The sequence below is a fragment of the Hyaena hyaena genome, unplaced genomic scaffold, assembly GCF_003009895.1.
Source record: "Hyaena hyaena isolate Hyena2069 unplaced genomic scaffold, ASM300989v1 scaffold_98, whole genome shotgun sequence".
Lineage (NCBI taxonomy): Eukaryota > Metazoa > Chordata > Mammalia > Carnivora > Hyaenidae > Hyaena > Hyaena hyaena.
Genome location: NW_024080730.1, coordinates 1,174,882 through 1,199,167, shown reverse-complemented (window position 1 = coordinate 1,199,167; position 24,286 = coordinate 1,174,882). Strand labels below are relative to the sequence as shown.

Below are 24,286 nucleotides of genomic sequence, written 5' to 3'. Positions count from 1 at the left end.
GGGGAGGGGGAGAGGGGGGGGAGAGGGAGAGGGGGAGAGAGGGAGAGGGGGAGAGAGAGAGAGAGAGAGAGAGAGGTAGGGAGGAGGAAGTGTGTTGCTTCATTTCCAAATATTTGGGGATGTTCTTACAATCTTTTTTTTTTTTTTTTTTTTACTGATTCCTAGTTTAAACCTATTATGGTAGGAATAACTACTATGTATGATTAGATTATTTTAATTTGCTAGTTTTATGCTGCGCTTCTGGTCTATCCTGATAACAGCCTCCCATGCGCGTGGAAAGGCTGTGCGTCCTGCTATGGCTGGGGGAAGGCTCTGCAAGTGTCACTTGGGTCAAGTGGGCTGCTTGCTGTTCTAGTCTTCTATGTTCTCACTGGGCTCCTGTCTAAGTGCTGTGTCCATTCCTATTAGCAGTGTTTCAGATTCACAGAAACTGCCAAGGTAACACAGTGTCCCCACATCACCCACACTCAGCTGCCCATTACTGATATCTTACATTAGTACGACACGTTTGTCATAATAAACCAGCGCTGATATGTAACATCCATTATTTATTCGCATTTCCTCAGTTTTTACCTAAAGTCTTTCCTCCATTTCAGAATCCCATCTAAGACCCCACACCTTACTTGGCTGTCCTGTCCCCTCGGGCTCCTCCTGGCCATGACGGCGCTTCCACCGTGCCGGATGGGGCGTCTGCAGTGCCGTCACGGGAGCTGGTCTCACACTCTCCTCATGAGCTCGGGGCCTCTGAGTGGAAGCCCGCACAGGTGAAACGTCATTTCTGTTACACCGCGAGAGGACAAACCGTCGACACCACTTCTCACTGGCTGGTCACTTTGATTATCCGGCTCAGGATGTGTTCATCAGAGTCACTGTCAAGTTGCTCTTTTTATTACCTTTCCGCACAGAGCCGTTTGCCGGGCAGTCATGGTGTGCAGTCCACACAAAGAGAGAGTAGTTTTGTTCTCCCCCTCGAGGGGGTATATGTACAGGAACCACATGAAATTCTGCTGAGGGGAGACGCGTCTCTTGTCCTCTCTTTACGTGTGTCGATGTGAACTAGCGGAAACGGTGTACTCTGGGAGAAGGCAACGCTGCTTTATTCTATTGTACAAGTTGTCGTTACACTGTTGGTGGTGGTGTTGACTCTGTGGATCAGGTCAGGCCGATGAAAGCTGTGTGTTTCCGGTGGCTCCTGGGTTCTTCTGACATAACCCCGGCCACTTACACTGGGGTTGTGTAGGGCTTTCTACACTGACTTTTGTCCTATGTGATGTGAGACTTCTCCTGCCCTTTCCCCACGGAGCCCTGGCCCCGTCCCTGGACACTCTGGTGGGAGGGACCAAGATCTGCGCACCGGCCCTTGTTCCCAGCGGCAGGTCACTCCCAGGCCCCTGCGGCTCACAAACCAGTCTTTTTGGTTTCCCGCTTCACGGTTCAGTGGGGGTCATTTCTAGCGTGCTACAGAGTCCTTCCTCGACTATGTCCAACTTCACCAGTAAGCCCCGAGGCATTCTTCATTTCTGCTGTGGTTTTTAGCTCCAGAACTTTCCACATGAGCTTCCACCTCTGCTAGAGTTCCCTACCTGCTCACATTTGTCCATTTTCCCCACGGCTGATAGCATGTTAATCAGAGTTATTTTAAATTCCCTGGCAGACAGTTCCAGCATTTCAAAATCTTGCTTGTCTTGGGATTTTTGGTGGAAAGGTAGACAAGTCACGTAGGCTAGTAGGAACTGATATAAGCAGTACTTGTTCCCAGAACATGCACCCCTCTCTCTCCAGGCCCTCGGGGGGCATCCTGTACCTCGTGTTCACAGTTGGGGCTGGTTTGCCAAGGTTTTCTCCCCTCACCCGTGAGCTCAGTCTTTAAGCCTGTTCTTGCGCCTGTGGTGTCTCCTTCCACACCGGCTTTTCCTCCATCGCCGGCTGCTGCCGTTACCAACACCCATGGGGGACGCGCTGTTCTGGCTTAGCCCGTCTTAGGCGGCTGATGGGTCCTCAGGTCTCACTGACCTCACTTCAGCGTGAGGGGACCTCGATCCGGCGGGGCCCTGAAGGTGTCCCTGCCTCTCTCGTGGGCTAGAGGGTTTTTTCCGGGCCCTTCTGCCTACTGCAAATGGTCTTCACCTGTGTCTTTAGGGCCAGAGGATGTCCTTGGTGGCCGAAGAGCTTTGTTCAGCAGGAGTGAGGGCAGAGGAGGATCACAGCGGGGGTTGTGCATCGCCCCCAAAGGCTGCTGCTCTGTTTCCTCGGGCCTATTGTGCAAGTGTAGCATCCTCTCACGCTGCACAGCTCAGTCCCATCCTGTGCTGCCACCACCGCCCGGGGAAGGGCTTGCAGGTGTGTGCAAATTACCCTGTGTCTACAGCTCCGAGGTCCCCGGGCTCCCCCGGGAGCTTTGGCAGTCGCACAGCCGACCGTTCCTCTACGTTTACGGAAACCGTATCTGAAGTATAATTCGTCAGAATGACACAAGAGACTGTGAGTCCACCCCAGTTCCTTGGTGTAAGACAAGAACCAAAATATTAACTAACTCACCCCTTCTCATTTCTTGAGTCTTATCAAAATAATTTATTCTGTCTTTTCCAACATGTGACTTATTCAATGATTCATTCTTAACAGTCAGCCTTCACATTCCTGTTAATAATGCTCTTACCCCTGCGCCCCATCCATTTCATTTATCAACGTTTCTACCAATATTCCTCCTTTAAGTTCTTTCTTCTAACATTTTCTGTTGGTTTTGGTAAAGTACATCTTCACAAAATGTACCCCCCGAACAGAAACCAGGTGGGCACACTGAAGTCGCAGGGCTTGCAAACGCCTCTCCCGCACCCACGCGCCGGCACTGGTGGTCAGGGTCGCAGGCCTGGCCTGTGTCCCAGCGTTCAGTTACAACACAAACGTAGAATTCACTTACACACACAAATGACACATGTGGCAACCTGGTTCGCGCTGTAGTCACTTAACCCATGACTTCTTAGCCAGGTACCTTCAGGATTTATCCTTTCTTCTGATTCCAAAAGCTCACCAAGAAAAGGCTAAAATCTGAGCCCTCCCCGCTTAAATCTAATCCTGTTTGGTATTTGATAAACCTTTCTGATCTAAAGACAAGTTTCTTCCGTCAGAACTTTCCTTCTCTTACTTCTGAAGGGTGCATCTCCTCAGTCTGCTTTTGGTTATACAGTTACGTGGTTTTTCCCTTCCACGTGCAAAGACGTATCCTTGTTCTCTCTCAGAAGTACTCCTGTCAAGGCGAGGCAGCCGGCTGAAGTCACGGCACCGGGGCACCACCTCAGGTGCTTCCAAACCATCTTCAGAGACGGCGCTACCGTCTCGATGCAGGACGCGCAGGAGACAGTCCTGCACCACTTGATTAATACCTTAAAAGTTACCGGTTACACGATTTGAGACAGAATTGACCGGAAAAGACACGGTCAAAGCTGCAGACGCAGTCTCCAAATTACCGGACCTCTGAAGCGGTGCTGCCAGACCGCCCCTGCCCCACCACGGACCAAAGATTAAACAGACCGGGACGTGGGCCCCGCGACCGGGAAACAGGATGGCTGTGTTCACTACTTTGCTGAGAACCGAGATTCCATCATTAGAAATACACCCAGAGTGTACTTCGGCCACCTGCTGACGGCAGCCCTTTTCTGCCCTCTCCACGCTCCCCGGCGTCCTGGATAAATCCAACAGTGAGTGAGAAAACACAAATCCTCATCTCTAAACTGCATATTCCTGCAGTGCTTACATATACATACCTCTTTTCATGCTCCAGGGAACAATTAGAAAACGCTGACAATTAATCAGCGAACCGGCTGGCAGGGGACATAAACTGTGAAGAATTACAGGACAGACACAAACGGCTGGCCCAGGACACACACCGGGGGAAAGCAGACCACATTTCTGATTCTCAAACACTTGCCTCAAATGCCTCCGTAAAGGCCTCAAGCCACTGGCCCATCCATTCTCAAACAGCCTTAGCAACTGCAGTGGCCTCACGTGTGAAACCCCCAAAGGACCATCTGGAGCCGCACGTTAGCACGAGGAGGGAAGAACCGCAAGACACAGAGTCCCTGAATTGGCGCCTGGAGGAGAGAGCTGCCCACCGGCCAGGGGAACAGCCCTGTTCAATTTTCGTATTTAATAAGCTTCTCTACCGTGACACGCCTTATTGCAGTGACGTTTTCGTAACTAGCACAAACCCCCAGATGCTGCCCATAAACAGCGCTCCCCAAACCATGCCCCCACCTGCCACGTTCACGTAAAGCTAGCTTACGTGCAGTGGTAAAACTGGAAAGCTACAGTTCATGCAGTGGAAAGAGAGGCGGCACCTGCAATTCAGGGGCATGATGTTGTAGCTTATCAACCGGCAACTTTGAACTTTTCAAAAATCTAAAAGCAGGACGGAGCGGCTCACTGCCGCGAGACCAAAGGAAAGCTTACGTGGGTCGCCGTGTCTCAAGCAGAGTCAGCAGTATCTGGATTGCACTGACTATAGCAGATTCATTTTTCTCCTTGTGGAAAATATTTGATAGAAGCTGTTCTATAATCTCTTGCCTAGGGAAACAAATCAACAGTCAGGTGCTAATCGTTAACATCATGTAGCAGTAACGTCAGAGAAAAAGATCACGGTACCAGCAAGGCAAGTATTATACGAGAGTTCAACCTCACTTGGGCATGTCCGTTTTACTTAATGCTTGATTTTTAATACTTTTAGACAAGTGATCCTGCTTATTATAAATGTAACTCTCCCATGTATATTTTCCTGCTACACCCCCCCATCCTCGCCCCTGCAGAATGAACAAGGCCCTGGGCCCTGCTCGCCTCTGCCACCCTTGTTGAGAGCCAACAAATACGTCAAGATTGGCAGTCACCTCCCACTGAGAGCAGGGCGGTAGCTGTGCGTGGTCATAAGATTCGGAACGCTATGCCCCACAAAAAGAGGGGAATTTTTCAAAAAGTTAAACAGAACCCACAAGTGTTTTCCCACTAAGGCATTAGTGTATAATTAAGATCTAAAACAGGTAAAAGACAAGATCAATTGTTGCATTTTACCCTCTAATTAAAATTTGGTAAATCAAAATAACATGGTAGCAATGAAATGGATCTGACTGAAGTACTGCCCAAAAAGTATTCTCTGCAGGCTGGCTCTTCCCACTACATGTTCAAGGTCACGATAAATGTAAAACACAAGGGTAACTAGTTAGGTAAATTTATATGGATGTTCTCAATGGAAATCTCAGTAACTTTCAGAATCCAGGTGAATTAGAGACTGGATTCTCCCTCACAATGGGGCTTACGGCTGGGCTGCCCCTGTTGATCACCCAGCAGAGATGCCGGTCACCCTGACGCACAGCTGTGCTCACCGCACCCCAACACCACTGCCCTCGCTCTCGAGCAGCGAGCAGGAGAATCTCTTTTTATTTGGGGGAAGCAAATACAACTGGTACCTACTCACTTCAGAAGAGCCCCTGCTCGAAAGAGCTTTCGAGCTTCTCCCAGATCAGCCCTGAAATCGGCACTCAACACAGGGTAGTCTCCAGAGTAAGTACTGGGTTTGGGACTGAGCTCTGGAAAACGGATTTTTCTCAGTCAATGGGTACACTCTTCAAACAGCAGCCTCACCCAGGCACAGGGGCGTGGCCACGGCGTCCACCTGCGCGGTCAAGTGTGATGCTCTTACTCAGCAGAGAGCGCACTCACACGGTCACGAATGCTGATGCCCGAGGGAGGGGCTACCATAGAGGCCCTGGCCAACCCCCGGCTTCCGCAGCCGACTACATCCACGAAAGCATCCTACTGACGGGAAAAAGCGACAGGAGAACCAAAAAAACTGTGACAGTCAGGATGTGTGCTACACAGCAGCTGAACCATATTCTGAGTCTCATCTCAGCACACGGATATCACCAATACAGAGAAATCATAAACCGAAGGACTAAGCTTATCAAATAGTATAAAATGAATGCCTTCATATTCCTTAAGTAAAAAGGCATTTATTGACACATGAGAGAAAACACAGCCACTATCACATTTAAAAAGAGCTGGAGTTCTTGGATGGGCGGCAATCGACTCCCCCCAGGAGCTGTTCTATGCAGGAAGCCATTCGGGGGCCTGGTGCCTTTGAGACCACGGCTCACTTTGTGTCCACCTCTCATTCGGCTCACCTGGGATCAAACCCCAACGCCATTCTCAGCTCCTCCGTATCAAGAATTAAGAGCTGCACAGTCCAGCCTTCTCTGACACAACTTCTTTTAAGGAATCTCTCTCTCCTAAAGGAATTTTTGGACTTCAGAACTGCAGACACTAAACTGAACACATTCAATTTAAGCCCAGACTGCCTCCACGCTACGCGCCAACATTTTCACCCGCTTTCTCGGGGACCTTCTGCTACCGCTCCTCACCTTTACCGTTCTCTTTCGCCTGAGCTCAGTCCCGATGCTCTCTGCGAGCTGGCCTGCACCTCCACCCAGTGTGTCCATACAGGGACGCCCACACTACCGTGGGTAACCTACTGTGTACTGCCAGGAGACTGGCCTGATAATACCATAGTATTTATTACTCCATAATTTATCAAATGTAAACAGATATTCTACGTCACTACCTGATAACGTGTCAGCTGTGTACAAATGCTAGCACGATTAGGGAGTTCACCAGGCCCACAGAAGCCTTGGTCACTGTGCGTTTTCTTAATCAACAGCTACTAAGCAACCACCATGATGTGGGAGCACGTGTGCTATTACAAGGGGTTGGTTCTCATTGTCAAGAAGAGAGTGGGAGGCACTATTCGAGAGTTAAGTCTCCCCACTGCTCAGGGCAGTGAAGATTTAACTCGGTGACAGCACGGAACCCCTGACTCCTCAAGTCCATGAATTTGAAGATAATCTACTCCAACTAGTATTTAATGATGTCAATTCTGAGTCGGCACCTGTAGGGCTCAATTTATAGCTGATCCAGGACCCAAGACACAGCCTGAACTCTAACAGCCAGTATATACACTGGCTTCATGGGCCAGGTCCCGTATTCGAGAGGGCTCTGGTGGTACTGAAACCCCATGATTAATGCTGATTAGTCTCACCTTTAAGGGGAACCTGCTGTCCCAGACGGCCACAGTCAACCACCACAGGAGGCCACTGTATCCAAGTCGTAATCAGCCTGAATTGATCTGTCCTAAGTGTAAAATACACGCTGGGTTCCCAAAACTTTGTACAAAGGATGGAGAGTACCTCAAGGATTTTTTAAATGCGCATATGTTCAAATATTTTGTATCACCTAGATTAAATAATTATTAAAATTAATTTCACCTTGTACTTGAAAGTGGCCACTTGGTAATTTAAAATTACATCTGACTTTTAGTTCTGTCACGAACCACAGGACATTACTGGTATTCAATACATTTTTAACCTACTCAAATGTCAGTCTTACATGGTTCAACCTAACGCTATGATTGCTAGTACTTGAATGTGGAGCGTCTCTTTTTTATAAAAAGAGGACATATGCCATGAAGCCAAGAACAATGGAAATGGGACCGGTAAAGTGACCTACCGCTCAGAAGCCAACACTCTGCTTTGCTACATCAGAGAATTAGTCAGCTCCTTCCTATTCAACAATACTCACCGGGAAAACACAACTCTGCTTCTTGGGGGAGAGACTTTAAAGACGTTACCACGTCTCTGACTTGCTCCTTGCTCATCTCACACTTGCCGGGGAAATCATACACACAAATGTTTTATTTGAATAAAGGGCCTTCCAGGCAGTGAGGCCAAAAGAAGCCATGTGAGCGCCGACACACAGGAGGCCGCCGAGGGCCGGCGAAGCCGTCAGCGAGAGCACGAGCGGCAGGGCCTGACGCTTGTGGTGGGCGCGCCCTCTCCGCCCCGAAGCGCAGAAGTGCCCGGTTCTTCTGTACCAGAACAGCCCGCAGCTGTGTGGATGCAGGTCCCATGTATGCCCATGCTTGACAGTAAACGTTCTTTCAGAAAGTCTGTGAATCTAGAAAAACTAGTACCCACGGGTTGGCCCGTCACAAATTTCCAAACAGCAGAGCATCCTCAAGCTATCTTCCTCCCAAACAGGAGAGGGCTGCTCGAAGGGAGTGTCTAGAAATAAGGGCACGAGCAGTTCCAAGACACAAAGCGGACAAGACTTGTGACCCTTCAGTCAGGTCTGGGCAGGCTGCCCCTTGCCAGCTGCGAAGGTGTAGTGAACACTAAGAGCCTCTAGTAAAACTCAGGGACTAAGTGGGTCAAATCAGTTCGTGTCCAAGACTGTTCACCAAAGGCTTGTGGGGCAGGGACTACGGTTATGATGCAGCCTCCACCCTTACGATGGCTTCATAAACTGTACTTTACAACCGTTTCAAAGGTTTGAAGTCTGTATATAAATGTCACTTATTTACCTTCTTACCCTGTGGGTCTCCACCAGGCCCCACGGGATGGCTAAGGTCAGGCGAGCTGGCTCTTACTGCTACGGCCTCGCCCCCCTCCCCTGAGGGGGTTCTGCAGGGAGGTGGCTCCCGCAGGAGAAGACTTACCCACCACTCACAACGGTAACACATCAAGCAGCATCAATAAGAAAAAAAGAACAAGAAGAGACTTTTAAACATACTTTTCTAGGGTGGCAAGCAGGGGATCTGGTTCCGTACTGTTCTGGATTTGTAACATCTGGTCTCTGCTCAGGCGGACGATTTCACAAAGTGACTGTGAAGCATTTGAATGCCGCTAAAGGGAAAAAGTACATTTTTAAGTATCAACTCAAACATGTCAAATTCATAATAAAACCTTAGAGAGGAAACTGCTTAAGAAATGACACAAATTAACACTGGCGATAATAAGCTGCAGTGAGTAGGTCAAGCTCAGAAGAAGTCACACAGATAAAGATGTGAGCACTTTATCCTGCCAGGCTAATGAGCTCCACGTCACAACAGGGCACAGGACGTACTTCCATGTGTGGGGACGTGTGATCAAAGCTTGGGCAAGGAAAAATGTCTACAACTGAAAACCTGTAAAAAAAATTTTGTCCCCAAATACCGCTAGCCTTTCAGCAACATGGGCTTGAACTGCACGAGGTCACTTACGGGTAGATTTTCTTAACACAGTTCAGTACGCACAGACGTGCGTTTTTCTCTTCCTTAGGACTTTCGTAAGGACACGGTCTCCCTCCGGCTCACCGTTAGCAGCACGTGCGTGGAACACACCCACAACCCACGCGCTAACTGACGGCTCGCCTTATCGGTAAGGCCTGTGGCCAATCGCAGGCTATCAGCAGTTAAGAGTCTGCGGAGTCCAGAGTCCTACGTGGATTTTCGACTTCATAGGCAGTGGGCACCCCTTACCCCTGTGTTGCTCAAAGGTCAACTGTATATATTCTTACCAGCACAGAAGCTCATGAATCAGCTTTTAAATCAGCACTGATTAAAAAAAATAAAAAAGAGACAGGGGCACCTGGGTGGCTCAGCTGGTTAAGGGTCTGACTTCAGCTCGGGTCATGATCCCACTGATGAGTTCCAGCTCTCTGTCGGGCCCCGTGCTGTCAGCGTGGAGCCTGCTTCAGAGTCTCCCTCCCTTGCTCCCTGCCCCTTCCCTACTCACGCGCACTCTGTCTCTCTAAAAAATGAACAGTAAAAAAAAAAAAAAAAAAAGACAAAGCTTTCTGGAATATGCTAATGGGTAAGAAATGCTGCATCGTCTCCAAGTGGGTGGCACTGACAGCCTTCCAGGAAAGGCCAGAAATGGCGGCACTCGCATGCACCATGTTCCGTGGCATGTGACACCGGGCACGGCCTGCAGCCTGAGCAGTTATGTGCCCAGAGTGGTCGACGGTGATGTTCTAGCACAGATGACGACACACACTGGGACAGCAAACGCCACTGAGCCGGGTTAGGGGCCTAGCATTTCCTTCATGAACACAGACGCCAGTGCAATTTTAGCATCTGACGTATCACACAACACAAAACCGAAGTCATCAACAGGACTGTCCAGAGGCAAAATTAACTTTCTTGCAAGGCAAGTTAAGGAAAGTCTTAATGCCCCAAATGCTTTGTTCTTAAAAAAAAGAAAAAGAAAAAGAAACTCAAGCTGCCAAACTGGGCCCCCCCATTACCCTCTCCTGAGCCCTGTGCAAGCGCGTGTACCTCACATCCTGTAAATCAAGCTCTCCTGTTCAGGAATGTGAACCTGGTGAAAGGCAAGCCTCATCCACAGACACACATTCCCCGCGTGTGGGACGGGCTGCGCTCCCCATCCCCCGTCTCTGCGGCCCCCAGTGGCCAAACTCGGTCACTCAAGAAGCATTGACTCCCCTGGTGCAGGCGGGTCATGGCCCCAAGCAGATGGCGGGCACCCGCACTGGGGCACCGGCAGGGCCCGCACCGGACCGTGTTCTGAACATCGTCGGCAGTAACAATACCGAGGGGAGCGCCAGCTGTACTGTCCCAAGGGCGTGATGGGGAGTCGACAGCACCTTTAATGACAAACCCTTTTGGGGAAAAGCCCGTTTTAGCTAAACTCCAGGTATCAAAAGGTGCACCAGAGTAGAAGGGGCTAACTTTGCCTTGACAGAAAATTCACCTTTGTGAGCCAAAACGGCCTCTGGGTACCCACGCCTACCTTTGCACTCTTCCTCCATGGGGCTCACTCTTCAAGCTAACTTGGCTTCCTAGGGGCAGACAAGAGGGTCTCCCGACCTCCCCACCTCTCCTTTAACCAGCCCCTTCGCAGACGGCAGGCTGAGCCACAGAGAAGTGCCATGTGTGCGGGGGAAATGGCTGGCCACCAGCGGTCCCGCGCAGCTCAGCCTGACCGAGGCGGGCAGCCAGAGCAGCTACAGAGCAAGAGAGTGACAGTCTCCTCCATGAGGCAGATGGGCCGGTCCTGGGGACCCACCCGCATGGGCGTACCCTCGGCACAGAGCTCAGTCTTCACATTCCAACATGGCCCCGATCCTACTGCTGAGTCTGTCGTTGGCACCCGGGACCCAGCTGAACCCGGGTGCACCGTGCGCCGGGCCAGGAAGGACCACCACCGGGAGCCCAACACTCCAGGGGCTCGATGGTGGCGAAGACTCTGAGGTGCCGTCTGGAAAGCTCTAGCCAGAACAGAGGAGGCGAGTGCAGATGTGGCCACACCATTTGGGCCCAAGGTGTGTGTACAAGAAAAGAGAAGTGTGGACGGAGGTCTGCAACAAAGGCAAGCAGACACAGCCCCATATTCTGGCTCCGGGAGCTGGTGCTAGAACCAGGGCCTGCCGCCCTCCACGTTTCTGGAAGTGTCCTGGGCATTAGCAAAACGTAAGATTTTTTTTCACCCTTCAGTGTTTAGAAAATTGTCAACCTGAACAATGCCAGGTTATACACGTCCTCTACCTTCAGGTCTTATACAATTACGTTCTGTGCACACATAAACATGGTTGCTTTAAAAAAAATAAATTAAAAAAATCAAGTTTACAGTCACACAAGAGAACTTACATCTTCTTCTTGCGATGGATGAACTATCTCCACAAGCCTCTGGATAATTTGCTCCTCATTTAACCACTGCAAAACACATTGTAGAGGTAATCATAGCAATGCGTGGCTCCTGTTCAAGCCCCAATGAAGATTAACATACTTGGAAATATCCATCACATTTTAAGTAGCATGTTACAGGTCTCTCTGGACTTTGAACACTACAGGAAATTAAAAGTCCCCCAAGGAAAATGCCAGTGAATATATTATTTAAAGAGCAGCCAACAGTACCCATTATGCCCCAAATTACAATACCCAGGCATAAAAATTCTAACACCAGCTTCTCTGCCACTCAGCACTAAGGGTTTGTATTTTGCTCATTGAGGGGAGGTGGGACTCAATACACTTTCCGTAAGAGCATTCACTCTCAGAAGGCTTCATAAACACCGACAAAAGCAGTATTTAGTATCAAGCCTCTGGGTTAAAACATCTGGAACTTTTAGACTCAAAACCAAAACAGCCACAGGAAGCGCGGGGCAGCGGGCCACAGCGGGGGAGTTTATCTGTCACGAGTTAGGACAGAGCTGGGATCCTGACCAGGACAACCTCTCCTCTACACGTGAAGGGCTGCTGGGGATGCAAACAGGAAGAGGAAAGGAGTGAGGAAGAAGAGCTCAGAATCAGCTGGCGGGGTGCTGGTTGTGCGCGAGCAGAAACACCGTAACAAACAAAGCACTCACAACCACGAAAGGACACACACAAACCCCAAAACAACCCCCAAACCAAATCAAACCAAATCAAACCCAAAGGTTAAAGGAGACTGGGGGCAGGGGGGAGGCGTGGCACTGGGTGGCAAGAAATCAAACACACTTTGCGGAAGGCCCGGCAGTCCGCTCTCCAAGGACAGCGGTGCCCCAGGAAATGCACACGAAGCCACCAGAGGGCCCATGGCTGGAGGCCCCGCCTCACATGGTGGGACCGGTGTGAACATGGGCACGTGAACTCCCCTCGTGGACAGCTCGCTGAAGTGCAGACTGTGATGCAGCAGGGCAGGTGGGGGAGAGCTGGGCTCCGGGGGTGATGTCTGAGGGGAGAGGGCAGAGGGTCCTGACCACCCAGGGAGAAGGAAGGAAAGTGAGGGCTGTGAGCTGACCTGCCCCCCACCCCGACTGCCTCCACAGCCATTAAGAAGCACCTATACTCCAAGCCTACCTGGGGACGAACCCCCCCATGGCAGGCCCCAAATCAAGACATGTTGGAGTTTCTAACTACCCTTCCCCCAACCTAGGCCTGTATTAACTGTCTATCACCATATCCCTCCAGGAGGGAGAGATCTAGTGCTTTAAAGATGGCCCTAAAATTCAACCCAGAAGTGACCCAAGGAATTCTAAGAAACTAAACTAATTTCCCCCTCCAGCAATCCAAATATAAAGGTGACCTTCCTCCCCTGTCCTCGACATCTTCTGAGAAAAGAGGTCCACAAAATCCACCTAATAAGAACGAGCACCCCAATTTCGGGCCCCTTCCCAGGGGGAACCGCAGGACATTCCCTGGGTCCCCTCCGCTGGTGTCCTCACAACAGCCATGGGTTCTCAGTAGACTTCTTTCTGCCTGGTTCCACAGACCCAGCCTAACCCCCCTTTCCCCCCAGACAGCTGCCCTGGCCCGCCTGCTCACCTCACCAGAATACGCCCTTTCCCGGAACACCACCCAACAGACACCTGCCTCTCCTCCGGTTCTTTGGGTCTTTAGTTAAAGCTGGCATTTCTGGGGCGCCTGGATGGCTCAGTCGGTTGGGCGCCCGACTCTTAGTTTCAGCCCAGGTTGTGATCCCAGGGTGGTGGATTAAGCCCTGAATCAGGAGCCTGCAGGAGCTCCACTGAGCGTGGAGCCTGCTTAAAATTCTCCCTCTCCCTCTGCCCTTCCCCTGTCTGCAGGAGCTCTCTCTAAATACATACATACGTATGTACATATACAAAATAAAATAGGCATTGCCAATAAAACTGATTTCAAAGAAATGAGTTAAGTGCTAAGGTTTGAAGCTGAGTATTAAGGATGGAATGGACCGGGGAAGGTTCTGGAAAAAGGCAGTGAAGAGAATGAGAGGGGAGGAGACAGCAGACAAGAGGAGGCAAAGATAAGAGCCCATGAAGAGCCTCCTCTTCAAGTTCCTTGTTCCACCCAAATTCCACTTCAGACAGCTCTTCAAGAGGCACATGGATCCTGAAATCATCATCTACCAGAACTGTAAAACGGGTGCTTTTGAAAATACATCCCATTCTCCCTCTTAGCCTACGCTCCTGACTACCCACAAGAGGAAAGTCACCTGCAAAGATGGACTTCCTGGGAACAGCCACAGCTGTCCTCGCGGCCAGGCCCGCAGAGTGGCCGCACTCTCCGGAGTGTTCGCAGACGAGGTGTCTAACTCCCAACCTCCCACCCCCACCAGGGCAGCTCTAAGATACATCTTCCACCCATCCCCCCTAAAACAAACCAGCAAAGGGTGAAGAGCCCCTCACAAGGCACCCCCGGCACCTACGAATGGGCATAGCTGGAAGAACCAATCCTGCAAAACCTGAATCTCTTCCTGTGAACAACCAACACCTTCCTTCCTCCCCACCCCCCCTTGTTTCCCAGACAACCTTCCTTTCCCAACCTCCCAGGACCCCTCTCGGCTCCCGGTAGCCCCTGTGTCCACCCCTCCCTCTCCCCCCAACCGCCCCCGTGCGGGGGGCACAATTCTACTCACATTCAGAACATCCTGCCTGGGCTGCGGAGGCTCGATGCATGTCAGGAGCCTGAGCAACAAATCCATGATGGCCGAAGTTCCTATGTGCTTTATAATAAGGTCTACAAAATCACGTTTCTTCTTTAAGAAATCCACAATCTAGAGGAGAACAAACCAAAACTGAAACACACGGAAACGGACAACTGTCAACTTTATGCCCTGCCCACCCCCCTCCCCCCGGACCCGCCCCTCTCAAAGACCACCACCATCTTCCGCTGGGGCCCGGCAGACATGCCAAGTCAGGCGTCAGGCATCACGCTGGAGGGCTGCTAGTTGTTACAGTCCGCAAGCCCCTTAGGAACAATCTCCTAACCTATCACACATTCCTTAGCATAAACACACCACAATAGAGTCCTTTTCTGTTCATTTTCATTACTAATCTTCAAAGAATAAGGATAAATAATTGAATACTCTGTGAAGAGCAGGAGAATACACCATTTAACAGTTTAAGGACATAAAGTAAGTCCATGAGACTTTGCACTGAAATGCAAAATATTCAAAATCCCAATTAGACTCCAGCAAGGTGAGGAAAAGAATTCAAAGCATAAAGGATTTCTATGCCAGTCTAAGTGGCTGAGTCACCTGCTGGAGAAACACCACATCTGGGTTTTATCTGGGTTCACCGATAGGGTTCCCACGGGGAGGGGGGGCGGGCGGCTATGCAGAAGGGATGTAACAACACTAATGGAGCCCCAGAGGCCACCTGGGGCCCTCCTGTGCAGGAAGGGGGAGAGGGTTCTGCCCATACACCCTGTTGCGCCTTCGGTCTGGAGGTACCCGGGGTCCCTTCCCAAGACCCAGAAGCAGCCTGCCCAGTGTGGCAGCGGCTGTGTCTCCCCAAGACCCCTCCAGAGCCCACGCGGTGAGGCTACCCCAACTCCGTGTTACAGATGAGGAAACCGAGGCACAGACCAGTTCAGTATGTTGCTAGAGCCAAACCGTGGCCACCCTGAGGTTTAAACATAGATTTGGATGCCACAAAAGCCACAATCCTGCCACTGTCCCAGGTGAAGAAGTCCGAGAGCCAGCGATGACAGAAACTGCCCCCACCCTCGGGGACAAGTACAAGACTAGCCATCATACGTTCCCTCTCCAGACAAGGAGGTGACACGTGGTAACAGAAATCTTCAAGCAGTTAATCCACTCACAACTGAGTCACACGGTTTTTAAAAGCACAAGGAGAGGAGAAGAGGAAAAAGTCAGATGTGACCAAAACACTGCATGATTTAGTGGCAGAGCGCTGGACTCAAGCCCAAAGGCACGAACTGCAGCCGGGGTGGCGGCCGGCAGAGCCAGACGGCAGTGCGTCCAGATGGAGGAGGACACGGTTGCCGTGCGAGCCGCCAACCTGGAAGGCGTCCCGCAGCTTGGTTTCCTGCCCCGTGAGCGGACGAGCGTCCGTGTCGGTTAAGGCAGACGGAGTTGACACGGCTTTCGTCACTTGCGGCTGCACGGGCCCTTCCTAACGGTGTATCGCGTGATGGAGCACCTTCATTCACACTCTTAATTCTCATCGGGAGGCGGAGGTGCAGGCGCTGGGTTTGAGCTCTTCCTATAGCGAGGAGAGCAAGGGTGGCTCCACTCAGTCCTAAGCCCAGAAGCGCAACAAAAAAGAGCGACCTGGCCCAGTGCTCAGCATTCGGTTGGCACGTGCGGCCACCTCTGCACAGGTATGTCTGACCTGGAAGGCCATGCAGACGCTCAGAGTCCCAGAAAGCTTCAAGCGCGTTCTCGCTCTACAGGACAGGTATGGGGAGAACCGGGACCCGTGGATTTGGGCTCCCCCAGCACGCAGGGAAAAGGAAACGCACCCCGAAGGCGTAAAGACCCGTTCTGATAATGGCTACAACCATCTGACAGGCCGGGTGACTGGGGCTGAGGGGACGACTCCGACTTTGCTGAAGACCCAGCAGTCCTGTCATTTCTCCCCAGAAGGCAGAACAGGGGAAGACAAGCTGGGTCACAGGGACCATGATCTGGGGACTACGGTCTAAGAATGAAGAACCTCCATTCCAATGCAAGCAGGAGACACGGAAGGACACTCTGGTCTTTCTAAAACAAAACCTGTACCCACTCTGCCTTGGCACGGGACCGACGTACTGGGCCTAAAATAGTTCCATCCCTGGGCCGACAGCAAGGACGGGTCACGGGGCCTGTTTCCCATCAGGAAGGAGGCCAGGCCTGGCTGGCGGGAGCAGCTGCGCGCCGGCGCCACACCCCTGCCCGCTGCTCTCTGGCAGAGCTGTCTGCACTTGAGCGTCAAGGCTCTCGTGGCTCCTTGGGTGCGTGTTTCCATCAGTGGATCCTGGTCTCCTGGTAAGCATGTGCTTTTTCACACCAATATCCACTACAGCTGTGGCTCTCACACTGTAGTAAGCATGAGAGTCATCCAGAAGGCTTATTAAGAATCAGATCGCTGAGCCCGGCCCTCAGAGTGTCTGAGTCACTAGGCGTGAGGCGGCCGGGACCTGCGTTTCTACCAGAGTCTCAGGGGCACCACGCTGCTGGTCCAGAAACGCTACTCTGAAAGCCACGACCTGTGTGACAGATCCTTAGAACAGAAACCCCCCCAGATCTGAGCTGTTTAGAACACAACAGATGTGCGGGGCTGCGGGGGGGAGGTGCCCGCCAGGACAGTAACAGGAATTCCGGCCCCCGGCGAGCGCTACTGGACAGGACCAGCAGTTGAAGCAGAGACATCTCAGGCTAAGCACTTAAGCTTCTGAGTGGAATCAAGACTTCTGCATAAACTAATCATCAATTACATTTATGGAAAGGCCTTTCGATTTAAAGCTTCATCTGTGTTGTGCTTGTCAGGAGGTGAAAGCAAATAAAAATTAAAATAAAAATTTACTTGGCCAGAGTCCCAACGACTCCGCTCACACATTCAACCGCTCAGTAGGGGCCACACTGCTACCTTCCCAAGTGGACACCCCACATTCTCATGCTTCATACGTCAAAAGAGGAAACCAAAGCAAACTACAAAACGGAGCTATGAGGCACGTAGAAAAGCCAATGTCGAGGGAGAGTACCCCCACTAATGTGAATCAGTGTGAAGTCGCCACACTTAAAGCACTCTTCTACAGAACCTGGACTGAAGGCACACTCAGAACACAAAATTACTGGGGATCATCTCAGGGGGATGATCAGCCCTAATACTTACCTTTTGGAAAATAATATTTACCTGTTCTGGTTTTCTGCTGATAAGAATACTTAGCACCTTGCTGAAGAAACTGGCAAGTAGTGGGTTCAAGGGGGAATCGTTTAGGAGGAAGCTATATAATTTCATTAGCAAGGACTCATCTTCTCCCAGTCTATCATTCATCTGGGAGACATCAGAAGTGAGCAACTCACAAGATATATTTGGGTACCTAGAAGAACAGGATACTTGTATCATCATCTGTATTAACAGTTTCATGACATAAAGTAAAAAACACAAATCAGAAAGGCTTCCTACAATTCTGTGAAAAACAAAATCACCTTTGGGAATTAGAAAATCATTTCAATACATTTCATCCAACCTGTAGATCAATGTGAATTTTCTCCTGGGTCTAAAAAGTTACCTCTAAAGCACGCTGTAATAGGCCACGTTCCCCCCAACAAAACCAGAGCACACCCAGGGCTCGGGAGCCCCCGCTGCAGGGCGGGGCCTCCTCCCACAGGCCTGCGCAGCCGAGGCCCTGAGCGGCCCGCTTTGGCGTGGGAGGTGGCCCCGCCTGTAGAACAACCATGAGGGGCGCTGGTTTCCAGGAAACTGCCCTGCGCACGGCCGCCCCTGGGAGGTGCTCAGGACACAGTCAGGTTCCGAGCCCCGCCACATCCATCTTCACATGGGGTGCAATTGGTGCTAGAAGCGGTTTGGGGTGGGGATGGGGGGCTCATCAAGCTCAGCCTGTCTTACGTCGCAGGAGACTGAGTCTTCTAACACAGGGAAGCAGAGAGCAGGAGGTCGGCCTGAGCCACCCGCGTGGGGAAGCTGTAGACAGAAACGAGCTCTGGGGGCGCCTGGATGGCTTAGTCGGTTGGGCGTCCGACTTTCGCTTAGGTCATGATCTCGCGGTTCGTGGGTTTGGGCCCCACGTCGGGCTCTGTGCTGACTGCCAGCTCAGAGCCTGGAGCCTGTTTCAGTCTGTGACTCCCTCTCTCTCTGACCCTCCCCTGCTCACGCTGTCTCTCTCTCTTTCTCTCCTAGAAATAAATAAAACATTAAAAAAAAAAAAAAAGAAACGAGCTCTGTAAGGCAGCCTCCCACAGGTTTCCAGATCAGGCCCCCGTCAGACCTCACCGGCGGGGGGCACAGCCTTCCCTGCAGACCCCACAGCCCCAGATACACCGCACCCCTAAAGCACGCTTGCCTCTGTCTACTAGAGCTCTCGCTCTCTGAAAACCAGACAGCTGATCCACCTGCTCCGCTCGCTCCTTGTACCACAGTTTCTCGTCTGGTTTCAATGGCAGCAAACGGAGACTCCGAGGCCACTCCACCCACAAGCTCACTTCTCTGCTCTCACTTCCTGCCCATCAAGCAGCCAGGATCCAGAACCAACCAGGCATCTGGAGCAGCAAGTCAAAGGCTGACTAGGACGGGGAGGTGACAGAACAGCCACGAGCAGCTGCAGGACAAGAGAGAGGCGAGGACCGCAGTCCAGGACACAGACCCCAGCCCCGGAGGCGCCGCGTGCTGCGAGGCCCCGGCAGACCAGGAAGCCGCAACCTCTGAGAGTGGCTGGAGTGCGGTCGGAAGAAGGAGCAGAACGAGAATGTCCCCAGAGAAACCCTTGTACGGAAAAGAAAGACAACAGAACTGGAAGGTGTGTGGGCATCGAGATCGTATTATCAAACGGCTATGCTCTGTGGCTCAACCGCATCGGAGGCGCTCTGCTCTCTCTTACTCTATGGAGCACATGGGCTCAAAGACGCCACAACGTCATGTCACCCTCGTGCCAGGGACAGGATTACACAGTGGGTGCAGGTGCGGCTTCCAGAGTCACACCACCTAGGTTCAGACTCCGTTTCTGCCACCTACGAGCTGTGTGACCTTGGGCAAGTGACTTAACCTCATTGGCCTGTGTTTCCAAGTCTGCAACCCTAAGACAACAGCATTTATGTCACGGGGAAGGATACCACGTACAAAATACTGAGGAGGGGCCTGGAGTAAATAAAAGCCAGCTCTTTTTTACTCCTCTTTATTTTCTACTTTATAAAACTTCCAAAATGCTGCCGCGGGGGTGGGGGCCCCCTCTTGAAACTGCTGGCAAATAAGGGACTGGTAAAAGGCAGTGGCCTCAACCACAGCAGCAAACCAAACACGTAGGGGGTGTTCTCCGAATTCTGACACACGAGGTCCAGGAGAGGCCACGGGCACTTACAAACTGTTTTCAATAAATTTTTTACCTATTTTTGCACAATGACTGAGACATATGGCCTAGATAAAGAAGCACACACATGGGCCTGGGCACCATACAAAAGGCTCCAAGTCCTGGTTCTGGACAGACTGGGGCTCCTCTCTCTCCCCCTCCCTCTCTCTCTCAAACATTAAACAAGCTTCTAAAACCCCCAAAGACCTCCTCCTTTCCATCCTGCGGTAAACACCACCCCCCTCCCTGCCGCAGGCTCTGACCCTCCATTCCTCTGTAGCTACACCCCAACCCGCACCTGGGCTCCTCCCTCCCCCCATCCACAGAGCCGACCCAGCTCCTGAAGCCCTCTCCCCCCGTCCTTCGGATCCCAAGGACCCCCGCCTACTTAGGCACAGCACGTCCCCGGATGGCTCCCTCCCTCTGCTCCGTCACTTCCCACCATACTGCGCAAGGCCCTCGCCAGCGCACTGACACTCCACTACCTCTTCCACCAGGGATGAAAACACCACCACATCTCCCCTGGCTCCCACCTGCCTGCACGACCACTTTCTCTCTCTGCTCCTTTTCAGGGAAACTACTTGAAAGAGCTGATTCGGCTTTGCTCCCAGTTCTTCCTCGGAGAGCTTCCGGCCAGGCTCTCACCTCCACCACTCCAGGCAACGCGCGCTGCTGGGGCCCACGTGCTCTGTGGCGTGGACCCCAACGGCCACGTGGCCCGGGAGCAGCGGCCCCAGACCCACCTGTCCCATCTCTCCTTCCTGAAGCCTGGTTTCCCAGCCCCTCCTGGTCCCCGCCTGCCCCCAGCCCCTCCACAGTCCCTCTGTAGGAACCCTGACCCAAACAACACCACCTCAGTTTTAGGAGTCATTATACCATTTAAGAACCGAGCCTTCAAGTTCTGTTAGATCAAATTTCTGCTAAATAGTTTAGACTGGAAGTATCTGTCATTAAGATTAAAAAGGTTAGTGCAAAATGACATACCTTTAATACCTCGTATATGATCATCGACTGAGAACAGTGATGAGTTCAATCCCCATGTGTAACTAATAGTTATGAGGTTCACAAAACACAGCAGTCACTCCATCACACAGACTCTATAATACACTGGTCTAAATTTCCTGAGATGACTCTACATCAACCTTAACCCCCAAAAGCTTTCCGATCCCATCAGAAATACCCTCTGGGTATCTAGCTGTGTGTACCACGTATCTTACACACAGCCGGTGGCTCCACCCAGGCCAGAACTAGAGCAGAGAACTCCTCTGCCCAGCTCAAGTTACACTCCCTCAAAATGGTGCCAGCCAGAAGGCCACGTGTCCGGGGAAGCACACCTGCTCTCACAACCTCAAAGGTAACAGAAGCAAACGCTGGCATGACGATACCACAGAGGCCAAGACTACTTTGTGGTAAAATAAGCACCTTCCAGAAGATGTGCTGTACCTACTCTTCCCAGTTACACAGGTTATCAGCTTTGTTCAGCAGGTGAGGAAATCCACCCAGAAGGGTAAGCCCTCCCCTCTGGCTCAAGTGCTCTAAGAGGGGAGGTCGACCCCCACTTCCAGGAGGGCTGGGTGCAAAGCCCGCAGAGCACTGGCTCCCCATGACAAGCTGAGCCCAACCTGCGGGGTCACTGTGAAGGGAATCCCTCCCATCCACCCCCCCTGCGGGGTCACCACCCACCCTGTGGGGTCACCATGAAGGGAATCCTTCCCATCTGCGGGGGAGGGGGAGGGGAGTATGCTAGTAATCCTGCTGCGAAATTTCTCTCCTCTTCCTTTTCAGAGCACGGATCTGAGTAGAGGCTGTCACTAATGCTAGCTGTCACTCTTAATGGCCAGGAGAGAACATAACCTCACCTCCTTGAAGGTCCAAGTCACTAGCAACTTGAAGGCATTAATAAGTATTATTTCTCTGACAGCAAAATTCTCCCCAGAAAGAAATAAAAAGATATCTGAAAAGAAGAACAGACTGGGGGAGAAAGGGCAAAGAAGAATCTACTAAAAGCCTTAATTCTTCCTATTCCATTAAGTTTATTTAATGCATAATCAATGACTTTTTGTTCCCGAATCTGTCCTATTTTGGGGGGTGGGGTGGAGATGGGGATCGGGGAAGGGGGAGGGAGAGTCAAATCTTTCAATACAGTTGGATATGGAAGGATGGATCCCTGAGACCTAGGGACTTGAAATACACGTGGGGTGCTCACCAGGTTTTCAGGACTGTGTGGTCCAAGTGCAGGCAGAAGCCGGGGATAAAGAACCCCAGTGCACTACTGTTCTGCATAAGCAGATGAAACTAGTGTTGGGGCTGTCACCTGGCCACAGTGACCCAAGGTGCCTGCTGTTTAAATTTAGCTCTGCTCATGCTCACCCCGTTCCCTGAAGTTAACGGAGGTCAGAATTTACTGTATCAGTAACGGTCCTCATAACCCAAGCTCTGGCTTGGACTTGCATGGGAGCTTGGGCAGTCACGCACTCTCTAGCTTCCTATGTGCAAAGAAGAGAAAATACTTACTTGAACCGTCTTACTATTTTAAGAAACTCCATCACTGTTTATAAAGCATGCTGCCTTCCACAAAGCCTTCTGACTGCAATTTAGAACACTCATTTTAAAAACCCTGTGATTTCGCTGGACTTGGTTCTAGAATGGATTGCGTGCTCTGTGTAGTCTGTCACTCTTGACCATCTTAACAGTCTAAATGGTCCCCGACGGCCCTGGGGAGCTGCTGGACAAAGAGAGCAAGATTCTACCCCCACTTCACTCAGTCCCACCCTCAAGAGAAGATTGAATTTTCTTACTTGTATCTGATCTTTTCATCCATGTCTTGAGGTGGTTCTTCTATAATGAATGAGACTAAATCTTCGAGACATTCTGCTTTTAACAGAAACTCTATAAGTTTGCGGTTCTGAGCTTTACATTCCTGTAAAACATCTTCCTCATCCATTAACTCCTTCAGTGTTACATCTTCTCTTTCTAGAAGTGTGTCTATGTGGGATGATGAATGAAGATCAAATTTCCAAAACATGCTGGTCTAAACAAAACGCAGAGAGTATTTCAAATAAAATTTCAACTTCACATATTAACTTTTCAAATTTCAGCCTAGTTTCACAGTCTAAAATGCTAACTTGCATCACATAAGTACAGTCAGTTTCATATTGAGCCTATAAAACACTGTCTAAGTAAAATTCGCAGGGCTTTTCCTTCTCAGAAAAGAAAATATTTTTACTGATAACAAAAAATTTTTATTTAAAAATGCTGAAAGAGCTCTAAAGCTTGGGATGATGTCAACCTATAAAATTAAGCCATTCCTCACTTTGCTAAGAATGTGACACTGGGAAAGGAAGAAAGCAAACCCTTTCCTACAGGAAGAAAGCACACATCTGACACCGAGGTCCTATCTTCCAGCAACAAGTGACTTGTACTTGACCGTATTCTTTAGAATCTGAAAGAATTAACGTAAATAGCCACCACTAAGCAGCACTTTCAGCCTCAGACAGCACTTTTCACAGCTCAGGCGTGAGAGTCCTAAAATGATCAGATCGGTGCCATCCATTCTTCACAAAGCAACGAAACAAGTGGAAGCTAGTCCTTCAGGAACTGGGGAGACTCATCCTCAGCTATCAGGAAGCCCATCTGACATTAACAGTGCCACACACACCCCCTCCCCTTCCTCCCACCCCGCTGCAATAGCAAGAACACGGCCATCTGCAGAGTTACACAAGGTCCTCACTGGTCACAACTGGAAACAGGAAACACAGAGTCACTATGTAATCTGCAGCTGCCACAACACACTCTCAAATGCCACTTTTGAGCAACACATGACAAGATGACAGCATCTAACAAAAGTCCTGATCAGGGTTAGGACTACTCAAGAGTCACTCTTGTCGGTCCAAGATGCTCACTGCAGAAATCCTGAGCCGGGGTTCGGTGAGACACAACGTCCTATAACACCCCCCCACCCCCACCCCCTGCCAAGTGAAACCTACAGCTCAACCACAGCTCTTCTGCCCACACCCAGTGCAGTGGCCCCCGTTATCGTGATCACGGAAGAGCACGTTAACAGCCACGTGGGCTCGTGTAAAATCCTGTCTGTGCTGGAAGAGCCCACGTAGAAGGAAGGAAGCTGCAAAGGTCATAACCTATGTATGGCACACATAACATTCTGAGAACTATTTATTTTTGCTAAATCATCCATATTAGAAGATCGGGTAGGAATATACCCTGATTTAGTATTTTCATGAACATCTGTTCAAAATATTTTTTAAATCTGAGATCACAGAGGGCAAATTTTATTACACAGCCAGTCATGCTGATCGATCCAGGCACCGCGGCAGGTTACTCAGGGACATGTGAAGGTACGCCCACTTCACGTGACTTGACTATTAAGTAGATGATCACGGAGTTTAAAATTTAAGCAGTTTTAAGGAATCTTAAAAAAAAAAAAAAAAAAAGGACTCCTTAAGGGAACAGGTTGCAAGGAAGATTACAAATTTTTGACGTTATAAAAGTCGTCCCTGCTTAAAAAAACATCTTCACATCTCACAAGGCAGAGAAGCTCACATCAGTCGGCAGCACCGGGAAGACACAGTGAGGGCACAGGAGCTACCGTGACCGCTCACGGAAACCAGACCGGCGGTGAGGCACCTGCACGGGGACACGGTCACCACGAAGCTTGGGGGACGGCATGAGAAGAAGGCACAGCTG

The 24,286-nt window shown here is 50.7% G+C and overlaps 1 protein-coding gene across 14 annotated transcripts in view; it reads right to left on the bottom strand.

Annotated features, from left to right (window-relative positions):
- Positions 1-24,286, bottom strand: part of PPP6R3 (protein phosphatase 6 regulatory subunit 3) — a 132,622-nt gene that overhangs the window by 47,830 nt on the left and 60,506 nt on the right. For 13 of the 14 annotated variants that reach the window (XM_039235407.1, XM_039235416.1, XM_039235409.1 and 10 more), the window contains exons 3-8: positions 22,381-22,613; positions 17,413-17,599; positions 14,190-14,327; positions 11,465-11,530; positions 8,608-8,720; positions 4,447-4,560 (exon numbers count right to left, since the gene is read on the bottom strand). In XM_039235407.1, coding sequence (XP_039091338.1) covers positions 4,447-4,560; positions 8,608-8,720; positions 11,465-11,530; positions 14,190-14,327; positions 17,413-17,599; positions 22,381-22,607 — 845 coding nt within the window. In that variant the 5' untranslated portion in view covers positions 22,608-22,613. The remainder of the gene's footprint in view (positions 1-4,446; positions 4,561-8,607; positions 8,721-11,464; positions 11,531-14,189; positions 14,328-17,412; positions 17,600-22,380; positions 22,614-24,286) is intronic. The other variant, XM_039235418.1, reaches the window with a different exon arrangement.